The sequence below is a fragment of the Ranitomeya variabilis genome, chromosome 8 (assembly GCF_051348905.1).
Source record: "Ranitomeya variabilis isolate aRanVar5 chromosome 8, aRanVar5.hap1, whole genome shotgun sequence".
Taxonomy (NCBI): domain Eukaryota; kingdom Metazoa; phylum Chordata; class Amphibia; order Anura; family Dendrobatidae; genus Ranitomeya; species Ranitomeya variabilis.
This window is the reverse complement of record NC_135239.1, coordinates 29,049,154-29,073,842: the sequence shown is the minus strand read 5'-3', so window position 1 is coordinate 29,073,842 and position 24,689 is coordinate 29,049,154. Positions and strand designations below refer to the sequence as shown.

General features: G+C 44.3%; 1 protein-coding gene across 1 annotated transcript in view; it reads right to left on the bottom strand.

Annotated features, from left to right (window-relative positions):
• Positions 1-24,689, bottom strand: part of LOC143788559 (cytochrome P450 4B1-like) — a 39,669-nt gene that overhangs the window by 6,400 nt on the left and 8,580 nt on the right. Inside the window, exons 3-5 of the mRNA XM_077278322.1 lie at positions 15,987-16,031; positions 11,591-11,718; positions 11,354-11,478 (exon numbers count right to left, since the gene is read on the bottom strand). Coding sequence (XP_077134437.1) covers positions 11,354-11,478; positions 11,591-11,718; positions 15,987-16,031 — 298 coding nt within the window. The remainder of the gene's footprint in view (positions 1-11,353; positions 11,479-11,590; positions 11,719-15,986; positions 16,032-24,689) is intronic.

The following is a 24,689-nucleotide window of genomic DNA, read 5'->3' as shown; positions in this document are numbered from 1 at the left end:
GTACGCATTTCCGATTTTTATGTGGCTTGAGTGGTCCACCAACATCACTGAGACACACCCGATTGCATGGGCAATCCACGTCTATGGGTCGGTGACAAAAAACGGGACAGCACTTTGATGCCATAATGTCATGGGAGACTAGGTGGGCAAGAGCTAATAACCTGGGCCCCTGCAATTTCCCTCAGAATAGGGAAATCCTGACTGACCCTCTACCTGGAGTTTACACTGATGGTGTGCATGTCCAGGCCTCGAACCTCACCCTGTCTCCTGTTTCAACCCTAGACTGAAACCCCCGCCCACCACCCAGTGAAGAGGTAATACACCAATACCCACAGTTAGCACAGACAAGGATAACGGAAAATATACACCCCGCCGCAGACACTCAGGAATACACTATAAATGTGCAGGGCAAAATAAATACAAATATAGGAAGGAGTAAATAAGACAAGGAAAATACACCACCAGCAACAAATCTCCAACTACCAGCTCACCACTCCAGACCGAGATAACAACGCACAAGACAGAAGTTATAATCGGCGATGCCCAATGTTCAGGAGAACTATATAAAGGCAATGGGCATGGCCCAGCTTCCAATCCGAGCATCAGGTAAATTAACCCCGGAACAGCTAGATAAAATCTAGCCGACGCCAATGAGCACATAGTGGTCAAAAACGGAATTACCGCTGTCTGTCGAACGACCTGGTTTGAACAGCGTCCGACATGACAGTACCCCGCCTTCTACGAGGGACCCCAGGGCCCTCACGGTTTATAGGACCCGGCTTGTCTGGATGGTGATGATGAAAAAACCTGACCAGCCGATCCGCATGAATGTCCGAGGCTGGTACCCAGGACCTCTCCTCAGGCCCATAACCATGCCAGTGTACCAAGTACTGTAAAGTGCGGCGCACTACACGAGAGTCAACCACCTTGGAGACTTCAAATTCCAAATTACCATCCACCAAGACTGGAGGTGGCATAGGCGCCGCGTCCACAGAACCCACCACCTTCTTTAAAAGAGACCTGTGGAACATGTTGTGTATCTTATACACCGTAGGGAGCTCCAATCGGTACGCTACTGGGTTAATGACGGCGGTGACCCTAAATGGACCAATAAACCGTGGACCCAATTTAAGGGATGGTATCTTGAGTCTTATGTTTTTTGTGGATAACCACACCCAGTCATCCACGCTCAGGTCCGGACCTGGCACACGCCTACTGTCAGCCACACGTTTGTACCAAGCACCCACACTCAACAGGCGCTGTTTAACTCTCCTCCAGACTGATGACAATTGTGCTCCTAACTGGTCCTCCTCTGGAACGCCGGAAGAGCCCCTCTGACTCAAAGTACAAAATTGAGGATGTAGCCCGTAAACACAAAGAAACGGAGACTCCCCAGACGACTCCTGGCGGTGATTATTGATGACAAACTCAGCCAAAGGAAGAAAGGTAGACTACTCCTCCTGGTTGTCAGAGACAAAGCAGCGTAGGTACTGTTCCAAATTTTGGTTAATACGCTCAGTCTGACCATTTGACTCAGGATGAAACGCCGAAGAATGAGACAACTTGATCCCCAGCCGTGAGCAAAATGCTTTCCAAAATTTTGCCACAAACTGAGACCCCCTATCAGACACGATGTCAGATGGAACCCCATGAAGTCTGACCACCTCCTGCACAAATACCTGAGCCAGAGTCTTAGCGTTAGGCAACGAAGGCAAAGACACAAAGTGCGACATTTTTGAAAACCGATCAACAATGAAGTGAAGTAGGTAGCTGGGTGACATTCAGAAAGCGGGGTAGAGGGAAGAGTGCCAGGGAGGCTAGTCCTGATCTGGTTCACCCCAATAAGTTTGCTAAGTTGGCAGATGAGGGGGTACCAGTACAGGGGTAGCACTGCTGCAGCCAGGCATGTCCTCTGAAAGCCGGAGGAGTGACTGCTCCAGTAAGGAGGGAAATAGGAGAGCAGGGCAGGCCAGGCAGGTGCTGGTAGTGGGGGACTCAATTATTAGGGGAACAGATAGGGCAATCTGTCACAAAGACAGGGATCGTCGGACGGTGTGCTGCCTACCTGGCGCTCAAGTCCGACACATCGCTGATCGGGTGGACAGATTACTGGGAGGGGCTGGTGAGGACCCAGCGGTCATTGTGCACATTGGCACAAACGACAAAGTTAGAGGTAGGTGGAAGGTCCTTAAAGATGATTTCAGGGAATTAGGCTGCAAGCTGAAAGCAAGGACCTCCAACGTGGTATTTTCCGAAATACTGCCTGTACCACGTGCCAGGCCAGAGAGGCAACGGGAGATTAGGGAGGTTAATAAGTGGCTCAAGAATTGGTGTAGGAAGGAGGGGTTTGGGTTCCTGCAGAACTGGGCCGACTTCTCATTTGGCTACAGGCTCTACGCTAAGGACGGGCTGCATCTCAATGGGGAAGGTGCAGCTGTGCTGGGGGAGAAAATGGCTAGAAGGTTGGAGTAGTGTTTAAACTAGGGATTGGGGGGGAGGGTATTCATTTTATAGGAGGGGAAGATAGTGCAGATAGAGACCTGGGCACAAATAAGGAAGTTGGGGGTGGCGGTGGCATGGGGGGTGGGGTTAGAACAGTTAGTAATTTAAGAAAGAATAGAGTTACAGAGAGGAACATCAAGTGCATGTATACTAATGCCAGAAGCCTCGCCAACAAAATGGACGAATTAGAACTAATGTTGTTGGAACATAATTATGACATGGTGGGGATATCTGAAACATGGCTGGATGAGAGCCATGACTGGGCTGTTAACTTGCAGGGCTATAGCCTGTTCAGAAATGACCGTACAGATAAGCGAGGGGGTGGGGTGTGTCTGTATGTAAAATCGTCCTTAAAACCCATCCTGCGTGATAATATAGGTGAATTTAATGAAAATGTAGAGTCCCTGTGGGTGGAGATAAGGGGAGGGGGAAAAAATAATAAATTACTGATAGGGGTTTGTTATAAATCTCCAAAACTAATGGAAGCAATGGAGAAAATCCTCGTAAAGCAAATAGATGAAGCTGCGACTTAAGGAGAAGTCATTATTATGGGGGACTTCAACTACCCTGAAATAGATTGGGGAACAGAAACCTGCAGTTCCAGTAAAGGTAATCGGTTTTTGACAACTATGAGAGACAATTACCTTTCACAACTGGTTCAGGACCCAACAAGAAGGGGGGCACTGCTAGACCTAATATTAACCAACAGGCCAGACCACATAGCAAATATAAGGGTTGGGGGTCACTTGAGGAATAGTGATCACAAAATAATAAGTTTTCATGTATCCTTTAATAAGATGTGTAGTAGAGGGGTGACAAGGACACTAAACTTCAGGAGGGCAAATTTCCAGCGGATGAGAGAGGATCTTGGTGCAATTAACTGGGACGATATCCTGAGACACAAAAATACACAAAGAAAATGGGAGACGTTTATTAGCATCCTGGATAGGACCTGTGCACAGTATATACCGTATGGGAATAAACATACTAGAAATAGGAGGAAACCAATATGGCTAAATAGAGCTGTAAGGGGCGCAATAAGGGACAAAAAGAAAGCATTTAGAGAATTAAAGGAAGTAGGTAGTGATGAGGCATTAAATAAATACAAAAAAATTAATAAATTCTGTAAAAAGCAAATCAAGGCAGCAAAGATTGAGACAGAGAGATTCATTGCCAGAGAGAGCAAAAATAACCCCAAAATATTCTTTAACTACATAAATAGTAAGAAACTAAAAAATGATAGTGTTGGCCCCCTTAAAAATAGTCTGGGTGAAATGGTGGATGAGGATGAGGAAAAAGCCAATATGCTAAATGACTTTTTTTCATCAGTATTTACAAAAGAAAATCCCATGGCAGCCAATATGACTAGTGATAAAAATTCCCAATTAAATGTTACCTGCTTAACCCAGCAGGAAGTACGGCGGCATCTAAAAATCACAAAAATTGACAAATCTCCGGGCCCGGATGGGATACACCCCCGAGTACTGCAGGAATTAAGTACAGTCATTGATAGACCATTATTTTTAATCTTTAAAGAGTCCATAATAACAGGGTCAGTACCACAGGACTGGCGTATAGCAAATGTGGTGCCAATATTCAAAAAGGGGACAAAAACTGAACTTGGAAATTATAGGCCAGTAAGTTTAACCTCTACTGTGGGTAAAATCCTGGAGGGCATTCTAAGGGATGCTATACTGGAGTATCTGAAGAGGAATAACCTCATGACCCAGTATCAACACGGGTTTACTAGGGACCGTTCATGTCAGACTAATCTGATCAGCTTCTATGAAGAGATAAGTTCTGGACTGGACCAAGGAAACCCAGTAGATGTAGTGTATATGGACTTTTCAAAAGCTTTTGATACGGTGCCACATAAAAGGTTGATACATAAAATGAGAATAATGGGGATAGGGGAAAATATGTGCAAGTGGGTTGAGAGCTGGCTCAGGGATAGGAAACAAAGGGTGGTTATTAATGGAGCACACTCGGACTGGGTCTCGGTTAGCAGTGGGGTACCACAAGGGTCAGTATTGGGCCCTCTTCTTTTTAACATATTTATTAATGACCTTGTAGGGGGCATTCAGAGTAGAATTTCAATATTTGCAGATGACACTAAACTCTGCAGGGTGATCAATACAGAGGAGGACAATTTTATATTACAGGATGATTTATGTAAACTAGAAGCTTGGGCTGATAAATGGCAAATGAGCTTTAATGGGGATAAATGTAAGGTCATGCACTTGGGTAGAAGTAATAAGATGTATAACTATGTGCTTAATTCTAAAACTCTGGGCAAAACCGTCAATGAAAAAGACCTGGGTGTATGGGTGGATGACAAACTCATATTCAGTGGCCAGTGTCAGGCAGCTGCTACAAAGGCAAATAAAATAATGGGATGCATTAAAAGAGGCATAGATGCTCATGAGGAGAACATAATTTTACCTCTATACAAGTCACTAGTGCGACCACACTTAGAATACTGTGCACAGTTCTGGTCTCCGGTGTATAAGAAAGATCTAGCTGAACTGGAGCGGGTGCAGAGAAGAACGACCAAGGTTATTAGAGGACTGGGGGGTCTGCAATACCAAGATAGGTTATTACACTTGGGGCTATTTAGTTTGGAAAAACGAAGGCTAAGGGGTGATCTTATGTTAATCTATAAATATATGAGGGGACAGTACAAAGACTTTTCTGATGATCTTTTTAATCATAGACCGGTGACAGGGACAAGGGGGCATCCACTACGTCTGGAGGAAAAAGGTTTAAGCATAATAACAGATGCGGGTTCTTTACTGTAAGAGCAGTGAGACTATGGAACTCTCTGCCGTATGATGTTGTAATGAGTGATTCATTAATTAAATTTAAGAGGGGACTGGATACCTTTCTGGAAAAGTATAATGTTACAGGGTATATATATTAGATTCCTTGATAAGGCGTTGATCCAGGGAACTAGTCTGATTGCCGTATGTGGGGTCGGGAAGGAATTTTTTTCCCCATGGTGGAGCTTACCACATGGGTTTTTTTTGCCTTCCCCTGGATCAACATGTTAGGGCATGTTAGGTTAGGCTATGGGTTGGACTAGATGGACTTAAAGTCTTCCTTCAACCTTAATAACTATGTAACTATGTAACAATCACCAAGATGACCGTGTTCCCAGCTGATGAGGGCAAATCAGTGATGAAATCCATGGAGATTTCCGTCCATGGCGTACTAGGTACCTCAAGAGGAAGTAGTGTGCCAACAGGACGGGAGCGGGGTGTCTTAGCCCTAGCGCACGTGGTACAAGCTGACACGTATGAGACCACGTCCTGTCGGATCTTGGGTCACCAAAACCGACGTGACACCAACTCCAAGGTACCTCTAACCCCTGGGTGGCCAGCCAGGACAGCATCATGATGCTCCGCCAAAACCTTTAAGCGGAGATGAAGCGGTACAAAAGATTTGTTGATGGGAAGCTCAGATGGTACCTCCTCCTGAGCCTCGGAAATCTCAGCCTCAACCTCAGTAGTGAGAGCCGAAACCACAACACCCTTTTGGAGGATGGGTACTGGATCCTCCCGAGGTTCTCCCCCTGAAAACACCTGGACAGAGCATCCGCCTTAGTGTTTTTAGACCCCGGTCTGTAAGTGACAACAAAATTGAACCGCATGAAAAACAATGCCCAGCGAGCCTGCCTGGACGACAGACGCTTGGCTGACTCCAAATATAGCAGATTCTTATGATCGGTAATAACAGTAACCTGATGTACCGACGCCTCCAAGAAGTGTCGCCATTCCTCAAAGGCCAACTTAATTGCCAACAACTCCCTGTTGCCGATATCGTAGTTACGTTCGGCGGACGACAGTTTCTTGGAGAAATAGGCGCACGGACGCAAACCACTCAAAGATGAGCCTTGAGATAGTACTGCCCCCACCCCAACCTCAGACGCATCGACTTCCACAACAAAAGGTTTTGATACGTCTGGCTGCACAAGAATGGGGGCTGAAACAAAACTGTTCTTAAGAAATTCGAATGTACGCACAGCAGCCTCAGGCCAAACGGAGAAATTGGTACCCTTTTTAGTCATGTCAGTTAGCGGTTTAGCAATGATGGAAAAATCCTTGATAAATTTCCTATAGTAGTTAGAAAACCCAAGGAACCGCTGAAGTGCTTTCAGGTTATCAGGCCGTTCCCAATGCAGCACCGCCTGCACCTTAGCGGCGTCCATTTTAAAACCAGAAGCAGACACAATATAACCCAAGAAAGGCAACTCTTGAACAGAAAATACACATTTCTCAAGTTTAGCATACAGCTTATTCTCTCTGAGAAGCTGTAACACCTGTCTGACATGATCTAAATGAGCATCACGGTCGCAAGAATAAATGAGAATGTCATCTAGGTACACGATAACGAATTTCCCCAAAACATGCGAGAACACATCATTAATGAAATGTTGGAACACTGCAGGTGCGTTAGTTAACCCAAAAGGCATCACCAAATTTTCAAAATGACTCTCAGGGGTATTAAAAGCCGTCTTCCACTCATCACCTTGACGGACTCTTATGAGGTTGTAAGCCCCCCTGAGGTCAAGCTTGGTAAACCACTTAGCACCTGCCACCTGGTTGAACAAATCTGGTATCAGTGGCATAGGGTATGGATCACGAACCGTAATCTGGTTCAACTCCCTGAAATCCAAACACGGGCGTAATCCGCCATCTTTCTTCTTCACGAAGAAGAACCCTGCTGTTACAGGTGAGGATGACGGCCTGATGTGCCCTTTGCTCAAACTTTCAGCAATGAAATCTTTTAACGCTTGTCTCTCTGGACCGGAGATGTTAAACATCCTTGCTTTAGGCAATTTGGCCCCTGGTTTAAACCTGATAGAACAGTCATAGGGACGATGTGGCGGCAACTCTGAACAACCCTTCTCAGAGAACACAGCCACAAAATCCAGAAGTGACTCAGGAACGCTTGAAGTCACAGCAGCCACACATGTGGACAGGCAATTCTCCTGGCAGAACTCGCTCCACTGAATTATGTCCTGAGTTTTCCAGTCAATTACCGGGTTGTGCATAGACAACCATGGAAAACCCAAAACCACCTGAGCAGGAAGATTCCTGAGCACCTTACATGTAACCCGCTCGGAATGTAGAACCCCAATGTGGAGTTTCACCTCAGCCACAAATTCAGTAATCTCCCCCTGAGAGGGAGGAGCAGCATTGATGGTGACCACGCGGATAGGATGAGGCAGTTTTTAAATCCTAAAACCTGCTGTGCGCGCAAACTCCTCATCAATGAGATTTGTGGCAGAACCACTATCCACAAAAACAGTAATTGGCAGCTCACTGCCAGCGATAAAAACCTTAGCAGGGAGCATGCATTGAGAAGCCACCATGGAGGATATACACTCACCGGCCACTTTATTAGGTACACCATGCTAGTAACGGGTTGGACCCCCTTTTGCCTTCAGAACTGCCTCAATTCTTCGTGGCATAGATTCAACAAGGTGCTGGAAGCATTCCTCAGAGATTTTGGTCCATATTGACATGATGGCATCACACAGTTGCCGCAGATTTGTCAGCTGCACATCCCAAAGATGGCCCATACAAGGCAGGATGGATCCATGCTTTCATGTTGTTTACGCCAAATTCTGACCCTACCATCTGAATGCTGCAGCAGAAATCGAGACTCATCAGACCAAGCAACGTTTTTCCAATCTTCTACTGTCCAATTTCGATGAGCTTGTACAAATTGTAGCCTCAGTTTCCTGTTCTTAGCTGAAAGGAGTGGTACCCGGTGTGGTCTTCTGCTGCTGTAGCCCATCTGCCTCAAAGTTCGACGCACTGTGCGTTCAGAGATGCTCTTAGGCCTACCTTGGTTGTAACGGGTGGCGATTTGAGTCACTGTTGCCTTTCTATCAGCTCGAACCAGTCTGCCCATTCTCCTCTGACCTCTGGCATCAACAAGGCATTTCCGCCCACAGAACTGCCGCTCACTGGATTTTTTTTCTTTTTCGGACCATTCTCTGTAAACCCTAGAGATGGTTGTGCGTGAAAATCCCAGTAGATCAGCAGTTTCTGAAATACTCAGACCAGCCCTTCTGGCACCAACAACCATGCCACGTTCAAAGGCACTCAAATCACCTTTCTTCCCTATACTGATGCTCGGTTTGAACTGCAGGAGATTGTCTTGACCATGTCTACATGCCTAAATGCACTGAGTTGCCGCCATGTGATTGGCTGATTAGAAATTAAGTGTTAACAAGAAGTTGGACAGGTGTACCTAATAAAGTGGCCAGTGAGTGTACATAAGCTCAGATTGGTCTCCTCCACACCCTCTGAGCTTAGAAGTTTTCCGCCGTTGCGTTTTTCTTAGACAGCAGAGGACAGATGTTAATAAAATGACCAGTTTTACCGCAGTAAAAACAGGCTCCCTGCTTCCTGAGCTCCGGGGCTCGACGCTTCACATGTGGCACCCCTGCGATTTGCATAGGCTCCGTGGGCTCACCTGCAGCAACCTCACGTGAACCTAAACCCTCTCCCATAGGCGGTGTCTCATGCTCCCCCTGACGCAAACGGCGATCAATGCGGACAATCAGACTCATAGCGGAATCTGGAGAAGCAGGAGTCTCGTACATCAGAAGGGCTTTTTTAACCCTTCCAGAAATCCCATGTATAAACTGACTCCGCAATGCTGGATCATTCCATTGTGTATCGATCGCCCAGCGACGAAATTCAGAACAGTAATCCTCTGCAACTCGCTCCCCCTGGCGAATAGTGCGTATCTTAGATTCTGCTAGAGCCATTCTGTCAGGTTCATCATAAATTTTTCCAAGAGAGGAAAAAAAAACTCTCCACAGAGTCAAATGCAGCAGAATCAGATGGCAAAGAAAACGCCCATGCTTGGGGATCCCCGCTTAACAATGACAACACCAGGCCCACACGCTGAGCCTCATTACCCGCGGAGATCGGGCGCATACAGAAATACAGTTTGCAAGCTTCACGAAAAGAAACAAATTTACTGCGTTCCCCAGCAAATTTTTCAGGCAAAGGAAATTTAGGATCAGCAACTCTACCTGTTGCTCCGGCTTGCACATTTGATACTGCTAGTCCCTGTTGCTGTACTGCCCCCCTCAACTCAGTGACCTGTAGGGACAGCGCCTCCAACTGGCGGGTTATGGAAGTCATGGGATCCATGACAAAACAAAAAAAAAGGAAACCCCTTTTTTTTTTTTTTGTGTTGGGCCGATTATAATGTCACCGGGAGACTAGGTGGGCAAGAGCTAATAACCCGGGCCCCTGCAATTTCTCTCAGACTAGGGAAATCCTGACTGACCCTCTACCTGGAGTTTACACTGATGGTGTGCATGTCCAGGCCTCGAACCTCACCCTGTCTCCTGTTTCAACCCTAGACTGAAACCCCCACCCACCACCCAGTGAAGAGGTAATACACCAATACCCACAGTTAGCACAGACAAGGATAACGGAAAATATACACCACGCCGCAGACACTCAGGAATACACTATAAATGTGCAGGGCAAAATAAATACAAATATAGGAAGGAGTAAATAAGACAAGGAAAATACACCACCAGCAACAAATCTCCAACTACCAGCTCACCACTCCAGACCGAGATAACAACGCACAAGACAGAAGCTATAATCGGCGACGCCCAATGTTCAGGAGAACTATATAAAGGCAATGGGCATGGCCCAGCTTCCAATCCGAGCATCAGGTAAATTAACCCCGGAACAGCTAGATAAAATCTAGCCGACGCCAATGAGCACATAGTGGTCAAAAACGGAATTATCGCTGTCTGTCGAACGACCTGGTCTGAACAGCGTCTGACATGACACATATGAGCAAAGTGGAAGAAGGTAGAAAAACGTTTCCTTTTTTTTTTAATTTCTCATCTGAGAAAAAGTGATGAAACTTGGACCAAACTTGGATGAAACTGATGAAAATTTGCTTAAACGCTGATCAACGCCACTGATAAAATTAGGATAATTTTTGTCATATGTGAAAAGAAAAAACGAACGTCTGAATGAGACCCAACCCAAAGGAAACTACTAAATGGTTGTGTAACACAGAAGATTAAATTCTATCAATATACTATGGACCACTAGATAATATTTTATGAGAAAAATTAATCGCACACCCATGATAGTCAAAGTAATAAGTCATTGGCACTACCCTATGATTAAGCGAGGCAAAACGTGATTTTTGATGTTCCAACACCACAGGGTCTGTATAGATATCCTACCACTATGATACATTTCAGATTTCTTTGCTTCCATTACTCTGACTATTTTCAGTACCGGATCAATTTTTTTTTTGTACGCTTTAGTATCTGATAAGAAGTTGTTCACTACTTACAAATATAAAGTCTCTTTAACCTTTTGTTTATGTATGTATATAATATATTACCTGGTAGTCAGTAGTAGCTTACAATATCATTTAATATTTTGTGTTTGTGTTATTTATCCTATGTAACCCTTGATGTTGCCTTTGTATAAAACTCCCAAATTTTATGGGTTTTTTTGTTTTTTTTTAATTAAAAATGTAGATAAGATTAATTTGTATATACTTTTGTAGTCTGGATTGTTTTTTTGGTTTAGTATAATACTCCCGAGTTGGACACGGAAGCCATTGGCTCTCTCTCCTATAGGTGCTTGGCTAGTTATAGGTTTTCTTATGACATGACTTTGGCAGCAGGATGCAGGTTGCCTGAGGAGGAGAGTCCTGTTGCCACCAAGTTGCAAATGCGATGGGACCACCACGACTGGGATACTTCTCTCCAAGGACCCTATTGTAACTACATGATATGTATATTCCGTATTGTTAGATAATACATTGTTGGCAAAAACCAAACCTGTTAATCTGGCAGTTGCTCTCATAACTGAAGGCGCATTTCATGATGGTGTCCAGGGTCATGAGACGGGTATGATGGAAAAGCTCCACTGATTTCTTATTTGAGACCAGTTTCTCCCATTTTTCCTAAACAAGATTCAGCATTAACCCAAGTCATTACAATCAGAAAATAGGTTGGCTGTTTAGAACGAGGTTGGGGTGACTGAGGTGGTTTCTAAACCTGGAAATTTCTCCTTACCAGCATGACATTAACACTGTCGGACATCACTCTGACATACGGCTTCAGGACATCATAATGGAATCCCGGTGTCAACAGTTTACGGTGTTGGAACCATTTCTTGCCCGACAGCACCAGCAATCCTTTCCCTGAATGATATGAAGGCCAAAGACAGGTCAAAGTAGGGGACCTATATTTCGAGTTACTGTTACTGGGCAGAGGAGCATGCACAATAATTGTAGATTTAGTAAAGCTTATTTAGGTGAAAAAATAGCCAATATTGTTACACATGAGCGAATGGATTTGATAGAAATCAAATTTGATCTCAAAGTTTAAATAAGTCGATGAATCCAATGAGTTTGAAAAATGTGTAATTTGCTTCACGTGTCTAGAGTGGCCACTGCTTTTTTTACACATTGCAGAAGATTACATTAGCCTTAGAAGGCTCATAAGACTTCCATAACACCTTGCAACTATCACATGGTATAACGATCAGGAGGGACCACCATGTCCCTGACTAAATGGACTTTTGGATCAGCAGACTGGACCTGTGGTGAGAACCTGGATCTGTGGTGAGAACTGACCCAATGTTGCTTAGGGCATACAGTTTTGACTAACCTCTAGTGTATGGTCACGGAGGATATTAAAGAATACCAAGTGGTTTTGTCTTGCCCAATTTGGACAATATCATCATATGCAAGTGTTCAAAACCTTACAAAATGAATCAAGCATGAGACAAAGGCCAGTCTTCATTCCACTTTCAGATGACGCCAATGAAAAGATTGTCCATAGCATCTCCCTGCCCTTTTATTATGTTCCATTCTGTTCTGCTGCTTCCACCAATGCCTCTCCCGTGTGTTCATCATGTTTTATTTATACAGTGCAGCTGATGCAGAGGTTGCAAGTACTGGTTCTATACAGCACATGTCCTGCCTTTCCATCATATTGTATACGGTGCTATTGCTGCCACTGTGCCACTGCGACTGGCAGTAGACAGGCACACATCTTCGGCCTTTCCATTGTGTTTTACATCTCTATTGTACTGCTGCTAAGAAAGCCAGTGCTGGTCGTACACAACTGGACATTTTTTTGCCTATATATATTTCATGCTATGCATTTTCTGCTACTGTCACTGTTGATAGACAGCCATATGTCTCCTGCCTGCCATTCTGTTCTATATATTTGCTGTACTGCTGCCAGGGATGTTAGTGCTGGCCCTACACAACTTGTTGCCTGTACATCATATTTTATACTGCACAGTTGTTGACAGTGTCACTACCGATAGACAGCCACACAACTCCTGCCTGTCCATTTTGCTCTATATTTATACTGTACTGATGCTGGAGCCCTAACCTGCACAGGGTAAATAAGATAAATTTGAAACTTATCCCCCAAAAAATTGGATAATTTTTGGACCGCGTTTCAAAAAGCCATTGCTTTTTTCACTTTCCAAGCAGAAAACTGTTATGAACGTAACATACGCTTGTTATGGACCTGGTGGTTAGGAGCACCCGGAATGACCTGATGGTTAAAACGGAAAACCTGGGACAAGCTCTGAGGAGGTGGTAACTCTACTGACCGCAATCCCTAATCCTATCACACACACTAGAAATAGCCGTGGAGCGTGCCTAACTCTCCCTAGACGCCTCTTCACAGCCTAAGAGCTAACTACCCCTAAAGATAGAAATAGAAGCCTACCTTGCCTCAGAGAAATTCCCCAAAGGAAAGGTAGCCCCCCACAAATATTGACTGTGAGTTAAGAGGGAAGTGACAAACACAGGAATGAAACAGATTTTAGCAAAGGAGGCCGAATCTTCTCTAGATAGACAGAGGATAGGAAAGGGAACTATGCGGTCAGTATTAAAAACTACAAAAACCACGCAGAGTGTGCAAAAAGATCTCCACACCGACTCACGGTGTGGAGGTGCAGCTCTGCACCCCCAGAGCTTCCAGCTAGCAGGGAAATATCATAATAGCAAGCTGGACTAGAAACATAGCATGTGCTGAGAAATATATTCAAAAACCAATGAACAACAAATGAACTAGCAGGGACTTAGCTTCTGCTGGAATAGACAGGTCATCAAAGAAATCCAAGAGAGATCTGAACCAGTACTGAGACATTGACAGCTGGCATGAACTAACGATCTGAGCAGAGTTAAATAGGGAAGCCAGCAGAAGCAATAAGCGAGGGCAGCTGAGAAAGCCAACCTCAAAGATCAGCATTTCCACTCAAAACCACCAGAGGGTGTCCAAGGACAGAACTCACCAAAGTACCATTCACGACCACAGGAGGGAGCCCGAGATCGGAATTCACAACACACGCTGTCAGAAAAATATGACTTATTTCTCATTGTTGTGGGGACACAACCAGAGCTGGCCTACTACTCCTCCCACCATTGGTTTCTGTAGGACCAAATCCTACATACAGCCTTCCCCTCTCTCTCTGTGAATATCCACCCCTTCCCTTCAAACAAATGGTTGGCTTGGAATGCTGAATTTATTGCCTGCCAGAACTAGCAGAGCCAAATGCATTTTCCTTCCAAAAAACTCTTTGTCTTCTAAGCAAAACCCTCAAAGTCAAATTCAATAATATACATTAATCCCAGAAAACAGCCTAGATGTGAGTTCAGCAAAGTTGGGAGTTCTTAGTTTTATGGCCGAAGCATAAAACAGGAACGTCCATCTTTGGCATTCATTCAGAGCCAGGAGACACAGCTGAACACCATGCTGTGGTGGTACTGGATCATTTCTATGAGATCTCTCCTCCCCTTTATCGACATGTCATACCTGTGACTGAGATTTAGTAAGTTTCGTATTTTTATCCCATTTTATTTTATAACTGTTTATACATATTTGTATTTTGTCGCTTTTGTAATATTTGTATTTTTTGTAAACACTGCCGATTCTTCTGGAGTAAAATTATAAATTTGCTAGCTTCGTTCTTCTTGTACTATGAGTGACCCACCACGTACTATGCGCAAATCCGTGTTACCAAACGGGTGTCCGATCCACCTATAAGAGGTGGGTGGTGGCAGCATAGTTTTCGTATTTATGTGGTGTTGGGAATTTAACGGTGACTGGATCGAGGTATATATATGTTCCTATCAGGAACTGGTGGTGTATATATACATCCAGTCAAATCACGTGCTACAATATTCAACATAAATTAGAGCAGCTGCACTCATTTACTTATCCTCTGTCAATACCCTTATTGGTCAGCAGGGTAAGGGGCGCCAGAGAGGTGCAAATTCAGACTAAGTTTCCTGACACACGTTCACTCAGATGTAACAGAAAAAGGGAAGACCTAGTACAAAGAGATGTCACACCCACACCCAGCTGGTCCCTGTACAGACTGGAAAGACCCTAGCCGCACAACTCAAACACCATCTCTGACCTGGCTCCCTAAACGGCCACTGAGGGGTTTCTCGTGCCTCCTGAAGAATCAGAGGGAAGGCGGTAACACAATGCCCACAAGAGGAGAAGAAACTGTGCAGGAAGATACCAAACCCAGGGTGATAAAATTAAAACAAGTTCATATAAGGTAGAGAGGGAAAGCCAAATGTAAATGGAACAAGTATAACCTCTCAGAAACCTAAAGAGGTAAAAGGAAGAGGAACTGGGAAGGAAAACAAACAGACTCACTGAAGTGATTCACTGGCATTTACCATGCAAGTTAAACTCCTTAGCTGAAGGGCTGGAACTCCTAAACCCAAGCCAACCTAGAGGTATAGCCAGCAAGAAAGTGCAGTGAAGGATGAATATATAAAACCTAACCCAGAATGTGATAGGGCAGACCAAAACAGGAAAATGAAAAACACCTGGAGAGAAGCCAACCAAGAAAAGGTAATAAAGACAATTACTGTAGAACCATCAGCATTTGGACAGGGAAGAAAAGGCAATAGCTCAGCAGATAGGGGAACTGACCATGCAGCAGCAGGTCAGCAGATTGAATCCCCAAACTGAGCCATGACAAAAACTTGTTGATGCGCGCAAGAAAGGAATAATGTTTTGATGGCTTGTTAAATAGCCGTTGCTTCTTTATTTTCCAAACAAACCTGTTTTTTCTTTCAAAGAAGGGATCATTTTTACACCACCTTTTGCCAAAAAGCCATGGCTTATTATATTTACATTGCATGTGTATAAACATTAGAATTGCAAGCATCTGCCTCCATAATAAAATTATTTTTGGACATTAATTAGTAATTGGAGGCTTTGCAGTGCCTTCGACTTACCGTACCTCCAATTGTTTTTTTGGGGAAAAATGTGGCTAAAGCCAATAAATTTGACTTTCAAAAGATTTGCTTATCTTTAAATATTTATTATTCAGAGATGTGAAAATCTATGAAGTTTCTTAAAATATGAGAAATACATTATCATGGGGCAAACTTTCTGTAAAGTTCAAGGTCAGGTTACGTACCTATAATTGCGGATAGGAAGTGAAAGGCTAAGTTGTCCTTTGGATCTATTAAAAAAAAGTGTGTATATATTTAAGATTGTAATAGATTAAATTAAATTCTATATCACTGTACAATTGTAAGCTTCATTGTCAGTTGGTAGATGATCATATTACCTAGGAGCCAAGAGTATCAAGAAGACCAAATGTTCTCTGTGAACAAACATGTAAAGATAATTTCCCTTATTCAGACTGGCCATCTCCAGCCCACATCAGGGACATCAGGATGGTACAATGAAAATTATATATTTCAATGACATTGCTAAAATAATCTGATTTAAAACAATCCACGCATACAGTGGGGACAAGTATTTGAACCCCCCGATTTTGCACGTTTTCCCACCTATAAAGAATGGAGAGATCTGTAATATTTATCGTAGGTACACTTCAACTGTGAGAGACAGAATCTAAAAATAAAAACTAGAAAATCACATTGTATGATTTTTAAATAATTAAATTGCATTTTATTGCAAGAAATAAGTATTTGATCACCGACCAATCAGCAAGAATTCTGGCTCTCACAGATCTGTTTTTCTTTAAGAAGCCTCCTACTCTGCACTCATTACCTGTATTAATTGCATCAGTTTGAGCTCATTATCTGCATAAAAGACACCTGTCCACACACTCAATCAATCACACTCCAACCTCTCCACCATGGCCAAGACCAAATAGCTGTCTAAGGACACCAGGGACAAAATTGTAGACCTTCACAAGACTGGGATGGGCTACAGGACAATAGGCAAGGAGCTTGGTGAGAAGGCAACAACTGTTGGTGCAATTATTAGAAAATGGAAGAAACAAAAGATGATTGTCAATATTCCTCGGTCTGGGGCTCCATGTGAGATCTTGCCTCATGGGGTAAGGATGATTCTGAGAAAAGTTAAAAATCAGCCCAGAACTACATGGGAGGATCTGGTCAATGACCTGAAAAGAGCTGGGACCACAGTCTCAAACATTACCATTAGTAACACACTACACCGTCATAGATTAAAATCCTGCAGGGCACGTAAGGTCTCCCTGCTCATGCCAGCACATGTCCAGGCTCTTTTGATGTTCACAAATGATCATCTGGATGATCCAAATGAGGCATGGGACAAGGTCATGTGGTCAGATCAGACCAATATAGAACTTCTTGATATCAACTCCACTCACCGTGATTGGAGGAAGAAGAAGGATGAGAACACCATTCCAACCATGAAGCATGGTGGGAGAAACATCATACTTTGGGAGTGCATTCCTACAAAGGGTACTGGATGACTGCACGGTATTGAAGGGATGATCCACTCCATCCCTCAGTTAGAGCATTGAAGGTGGGTTGTGGCTGGGTCTTCCAGCATGACAATGACCCAAAATACACAGTGACTCTGTAAGAAGCATTTCATGGTCCTGGAGTGGCCTACCCAGTCTCCAGACCTGAACCCAAAAGAAAATCTTTGGAGGGAGCTGAAACTCAAAGCTACCCATCAACAGCCCCAGAACCTGAAAGATCTGTATGGAAGAGGGGGCCAAAATCCCTGCTGCAATGTGTGCGAACTTGGTCAAGAACTACAGGAAACGTCTGACCTCTGTAATTGCAAACAAAGGTTTCTGCACCAAATATTAAGTTCTGTTTTTCTATTGTAACAAATATTTATTTCATGCAATAAAATGTAAATTATTTAAAAATCATACAATGTGATTTTCATTATTTTTATTGTTAGATTCTGTCTCTCACAGGTGAAGTGTACCTACGATAATAATTACAGATCTCTCCATTCTTTGTAGGTGAGAAAACTTGCAAAATCGACAGTGTATAAAATACTTATTTTTTCCACTGCATATTTGCAATCAGGGAAAAGCATTAAGCTACTTACGGGTAGCGGCATTTTTTGGAGGCCCATGACAGCACTACGAGAGAGGGGATCCGCCCATTAGGAACAGGAAACCTACAGATACAAAAGGGCGGCACCTCTCCCCTGCATCAGTTGTATTTCAGAGCCTGAGAGGACTACCGCGGTTAGTGGCATACAATTATACAATATATACAGTTTATATCAGAAATTTTTTTTTTTATTACAATGTAGCTAGATATTACACATGAGATCTACATATCTCCATAAATACATGTACACAGTCTTAGAAAGTGCAACCCCCACGTGCATAGGGAGGGAACTAAGGGTGCTGTCATGGGCCTCCGAAAAATGCCGCTACCCGTAAGTAGCTTAATGCTTTATTCGGACTCCCATGACAGCACTATGAGAGATTTACAGAGACATAAACTACCTTAGGGAGGGACTATAGTTTGCAGCACCCTTAACCCGAAGGTGAGATCAGAAGAGTAACCCAAATCCAACCTATAGTGCTTAAAAAAAGGTGGAAGGGGATGACCATGTGGCCGCCGTACATATTTGTTCCACTGATACTCCAGATCTTTCCGCCCAGGATGACACCATGGCTCGGGTGGAATGTGCCTTCAGATTCTGCGGAGGCGGCCCCCCACCTGCTGTATAAGCTAGAGAGATAACCTCCCTAATCCATTTAGCTAGCAAATACTTGGATACTCTACACCCCTTTCTCGGACTTTGGAAGGAAAGAAGCAGTGCATTATCTTTCTTCCAGATATCGGTGACTGAGATATACTGCAAAAGAGATCTCCTGACATCTAACGTATGGAGCTCATGTTCTTTAGGATTAGAGGGATTAGGAATAAAGGCTGGCAAGACTATTTCCTGTGACCTATGAAATCGTGACGCTACCTTCGGTAGGTATGCTGGATCCGGTTTAAGTACCACTCTATCTGATAAGAATTCTATGTATGGAGGAAGTCTAGAAAGTGCCTGGATATCCCCTATCATGCGAGCTGAGGTTATGGCAAGTAAAAAAGCTGTCTTAAGGGTCAACATTTTTATTGACGCATCTTGAAGGGGTTCAAAGGGGGGTTTTGTTAAGGATGACAGAACTAAGTTTAGATCCCACGAAACCGTTCTATCTTTATGTATTGGTCTAGATCTATTAACCGCTTTAATAAATCTCGCTATCCAATAGTTGTTGGCTATATTGCAGGAAAATAGGGCCCCCATGGCTGAAACCTGCACTCTTAAGGTACTAGTAGAGAGTTTCAATTCAAACCCCTTCTGCAGAAACTCTAAAATTTGATGTATTGGTACCCCTTCTTGGACATTAAATTTTGAACAGGCTAAGAATTTTCTCCAAGTTCTAGAGTAGATTCTTGTAGTTATTTGCTTCCTACTCTTTAGGAGTGTTTCTATAGTTTGGAGAAAAACCTCTATCTACCAACAGTGACCGTTCAAACTCCAAGCCGTTAAATGGAGCGGTGCCACTTGTTGATGGAAGATCGGTCCTTGAGAAAGTAGGTTCGGAATCTCCGGTAGTACCCAGGGAGGAGATACTGACATCGTCCTGAGGGAGGCAAACCATGTTCTTCTGGGCCAAAAGGGGGCAATCAGGATGACCTTTGCTCGATCTTCCCTGATTTTTCTCACCACTAGAGGCAATAGGTTCAATGGTGGAAACACATAGGCCAGTGGGAAATCCCATTTTACTAGGAAGGCATCCACTGCCAGAGGATTCTCCCTGGGATTTAGAGAACAAAACTTTTATACTTTTTTGTTGCTCCTGGTGGCAAATAGATCCACCACTGGCTGACCCCATCTGTGGACAATGTGGTTAAACACGTCCTTGTTGAGACACCATTCTCCTTGCTTCAGAATATTCCAGCTGAGGAAATCTGCTGTCACATTTTCCTTTCCTCTGATGTGAAGAGCCGTCAAAGATCGAAAATTTGACTCGGCTATCCGGAACAAGCGATCTGTGATCTGCATTAATGTTTCGGAACGTGTTCCCCCTTGGCGGTTTATATAAGCAACTGCAACTCTGTTGTCCGATAAGATTCTGACGTGCTGGTCCTGCAGATAAATGAGGAATTTTTAACAGCTAATTCAACCGCAAACAATTCTCTTTGGTTGGATGAGAATGTTGTGAAGGGTTTCCATTGACCCTAGACCACCATGTCTCCCATATAAGCTCCCCACCCCGAAGAGCTAGCATCTGTGGTTATTATTCGGGTAACATTTATTATCCAGGGTACCCTAGCTGATAAATTTTGTTTATCTAGCCACCATCTAAGGGACTGTAATGTAAATGACCCCAACGTTAATTTTTCATTTAACATGCCCTTTAAAGCTCTGTCTTAGAATAAGACCTCTTTTTGTAGGGATCTGGTATGGAACTGCGCCCATTTTACTGCTGGTATGCATGATGTGAGTAGGCCTAGCAGGGACATTGCTTGTCGAAAAGTCATGGAAGGTGTGTTAATCGCTTTGACACCTGATTTTGGATCTGTTCTAACTTCTCTATAGGGAGAAGACACTGTTGTGTTTTTGAATCTAACAGCAAACCCAGGAATTTTTGAACATTAAGGGGCTGTAATTTAGACTTTTTGAAATTTATGACCCAACCTAGGTGCTCTAATTTAGTCTTAGTAATTTCCCATTGTGATAGGCAGTGATCTACCGAATTCCCTACAATGAGCAAGTCATCTAAGTAGGGGATTATAAAGATGTTTGATTCCCTTAAATACGCCATGACTTCAGCAATTATTTTCGTAAACACCCTAGGGGCAGAAGTTATCCCAAAGGGAAGTGCTCTAAATTGAAAGTGTCAAGTCGTTCCACTCATTAACACTGCTACCCTCAGGTACTGCTGGTAATCTACATGAATAGGCACATGATAGTAGGCATCCTTCAAATCCACTACTATCATGAAACAGTTGTCAAAAAGCATTTTTATTGCCGAATTAATGGATTCCATTTTAAAAGTGTGCTTCACCAAAAATTTATTGAGGCCTTTAAGATTTACACTCACTGGCCACTTTATTAGGTACACCTGTCCAACTTCTTGTTAACACTTAATTTCTAATCAGCCAATCACATGGCGGCAACTCAGTGCATTTAGGCATGTAGACATGGTCAAGACAATCTCCTGCAGTTCAAACCGAGCATCAGTATGGGGAAGAAAGGTGATTTGAGTGCCTTTGAACGTGGCATGGTTGTTGGTGCCAGAAGGGCTGGTCTGAGTATTTCAGAAACTGCTGATCTACTGGGATTTTTCACGCACAACCATCTCTAGGGTTTACAGAGAATGGTCCGAAAAAGAAAAAAAATCCAGTGAGCGGCAGTTCTGTGGGCGGAAATGCCTTGTTGATGCCAGAGGTCAGAGGAGAATGGGCAGACTGGTTCGAGCTGATAGAAAGGCAACAGTGACTCAAATTGCCACCCGTTACAACCAAGGTAGGCCTAAGAGCATCTCTGAACGCACAGTGCGTCGAACTTTGAGGCAGATGGGCTACAGCAGCAGAAGACCACACCGGGTACCACTCCTTTCAGCTAAGAACAGGAAACTGAGGCTACAATTTGTACAAGCTAATCGAAATTGGACAGTAGAAGATTGGAAAAACGTTGCTTGGTCTGATGAGTCTCGATTTCTGCTGCGACATTCGGATGGTAGGGTCAGAATTTGGCGTAAACAACATGAAAGCATGGATCCATCCTGCCTTGTATGGAGCATCTTTGGGATGTGCAGCCGACAAATCTGCGGCAACTGTGTGATGCCATCATGTCAATATGGACCAAAACCTCTGAGGAATGCTTCCAGCACCTTGTTGAATCTATGCCACGAAGAATTGAGGCAGTTCTGAAGGCAAAAGGGGGTCCAACCCGTTACTAGCATGGTGTACCTAATAAAGTGGCCGGTGAGTGTATAATAGTCCTATAAGTCTTATCAGGTTTTTGAATTAGGAATAGGGGAGAGTAAAACCCTTTCCCTTCCTGAAAATGCGGAACGCCTACTAGGACATTTTTAGTGCACAGTGTCATTACTTCTTCTTCCAACGCAGATTGTTCAGCAGGAGATGAACGCAAGGGGGTTAACTTGAATTTGTCTCGTGGAATATCAGTAAATTCGAGTTTAAGTCCATGAGATACAGTGTCCTTTATCCACACACTGTTTGTGATTGTTGACCATTCTGCAGAGAAATGCAACAATCTCCCCCCCACGGGGATTACTAGTCATTGATCCTGTTTTTTTCTTTCTGCCGAAGAACGACGAAACATGAATCCTGTACCTCGTTTTCGCTTATCATCCCATCTGGATCTATCTCTCACTGGCGAGAAGGTACGCTTCCTTCCACGATTAAACTTCTTTTTGTTGAAGGGACGACGATACGAACCGAATAGGTTCGGAAATTTCTTCTTGTCATCACCTGCTTTCTATAATAGTTCATCTAGAGTGGGTCCGAATAAATATTCACCCTTACAAGGGATAGTACAGAGTTTTGCTTTCGCTTGCAAATCCCCAGGCCAGCATTTTAACCATAAGGCTCTTCTAGCAGCATTCGAGAGTCCAGCTGCTCTGGCTGCCAATTTTACAGAGTCAATGGAGGCATCTGATAAAAAAGCCGCCCTCTCCTGAATCACCGGTAATGCAGCGATTATAGAGTCCCTAGAGGCTCCCTGTTTTAGCTGTTCCTCCAACTGGTCCAATCAGACCATCATTGACCTTGCCGTACAGGTCGACGCCACCGCAGGTCTTAAGGAGCCAGCAGCCATCTCCCAAGTACCTTTTAGAAAGGTGTCCACCTTCCTATCCAGGGGGTCTCTGAGAGTTCCCATATCTTCAAATGGGAGAGAGGATCACTTTGCCACCTTGGCAATTGCCGCGTCCAATTTAGGGGCTTTCTCCCAATTGTTGACAGCTGGGTCATCAAAAGGATATCTACGCTTTTGCGCTGGCGGTAAAGATCCTTTTTTCTCTGTTTTTTTTCCACTCTTTATTAATGAGCTCTTGTATTTTCTCATTCAGAGGAAAAACTCTACGCCTCTTCTGCTCTAGACCACTGAACATCATCTGTTCTTTGGATAGCTGAGGCTTGGGTTCCGTTATACCCATAGTACCTCTGACTGCTTTTATTAATTTATCTACCCTCTCAATGAGTAAACAAAAATGAGCAGTGTCTTCTTCCGAAGAGGAGGCTGATGCTGCTGAACCGTCTGAGACTTCGCTGTTGTCTTTATCCTCAGATGAATCGGAAGTCCACTGAGCTTTCCGCTTAGAGCCTCCCGCTTGTGAAAGGTCTCTAATGGATTGTCTGACCTCCATTTTAACCATCTCCTTCAGACTGGCCGCAATAGAAGAGGATTCTTCTGCTACCTGAGGGGGCAAGTAAGGCAGACTAGTCTATAGATCTAAATGCCGTATCCCCCTCCCCTTTTCCAAGACCTCACCGTCTGTTGGATACAGGGGTCACATAATTTTTTAGGGTGTGAGTCAGGCAAGGGAGCTCCACAGATGGCACATTCCCTATGCTTTGTTTTACTGACATTTTTTCTTCCCTGTAGCAACAAACACATGAGGGAAGACTAGTCACTGAGTGAACTTTCACGAAGAGCACTTACCGGTGGTTGCTCACACCCAGAGAAATACCAAAGCAAGAGGGGGATCTTTCTTGGTCGAGGCTCCAGACCCCTGTCTGGAGGAACTTCTGCGGCCAGATCCATCGCTCCTTTTCACGTGTTCCTTCTCCATAGGCTTCTGGGCTGCTTCATCCAGCAGCAAAACCTGCTGATCATGATCAGACTCCATTCTGAATGATTTGGAGACCAGAAGCAGGGAACACGGAGGAGGATCTGTCTTATAAAGCCCCTCCTTCGGTCAGCACGTTACTGCACAGCGTCTGTTTGGGCCCCCACCTCCCTGCAGCTGTAGGGAATCACCGAGGCCCTGAGATAGAGCGGCGTGCAATCATCGGTGGGCGCCGCCATCTTGGTGCCCCCGCGCATGCGCAGGAGCACCGTGACCCGGAAGTCGATGCCGGCTCCGCCTTCCGACGTCACCACAGCCCACAGCGCTTCCTGTCAGCGCTGCAAGCAACGTGGGACATGGAGGCCAGCCAGCTGCGCTCCGGTCGGCGCCACCTAGATGCCGCCGCCTCAACACAGTCTCACAGCACTCGAGGGAGGGTGCCCGCTCCACTTACCGCACACTGGCTCTGGAGACAGGACACCCCCTGGCGACCGCTCCATGCTGCTTCAGTCACCGCCGTGCAGCCCCCCGGGACCACCGTGACTGCTTCAGGTACCCCGCACCGGCCGAGGTAGGAGACCCCCTCGCTACCTGAGTCGGCCGGCCGGCCTGGAATCCTTGTAGAAAGAACTTCTTTAGGATCCCGTCCCCTTAGGAACAGGAAACAACTGATGCATGGGAGAGGTGCCGCCCTTTTGTATCTGTAGGTTTCCTGTTCCTAATGGGCGGATCCCCTCTCTCGTAGTGCTGTCATGGGAGTCCAAATAAATAATTGCTTCTGTTTCAAGCCCCAGAATTTTTTATTTTTTGTAATGTATTATGAACCTGAATTATCTATCTACCATAGCCATGATTGTTGTGTATAGGTTGCTAAAAATATGCCTAGAAACATGGTGGTGATACTATTCCTCTAGGATGTTCCTATAGGAAAACATCACATACAGCTGTGCTCAAAAGTTTACATACCCCTGCAGAATTTTTGCTTTCTTGGCCTTTTTTTTATAGAATATGAATGATAACACTTTTTCTCCACTCGTGGTTAGTGGTTGGGTGAAGCCGTTTATTGTCAAATTACTGTGGTTTCTCTTT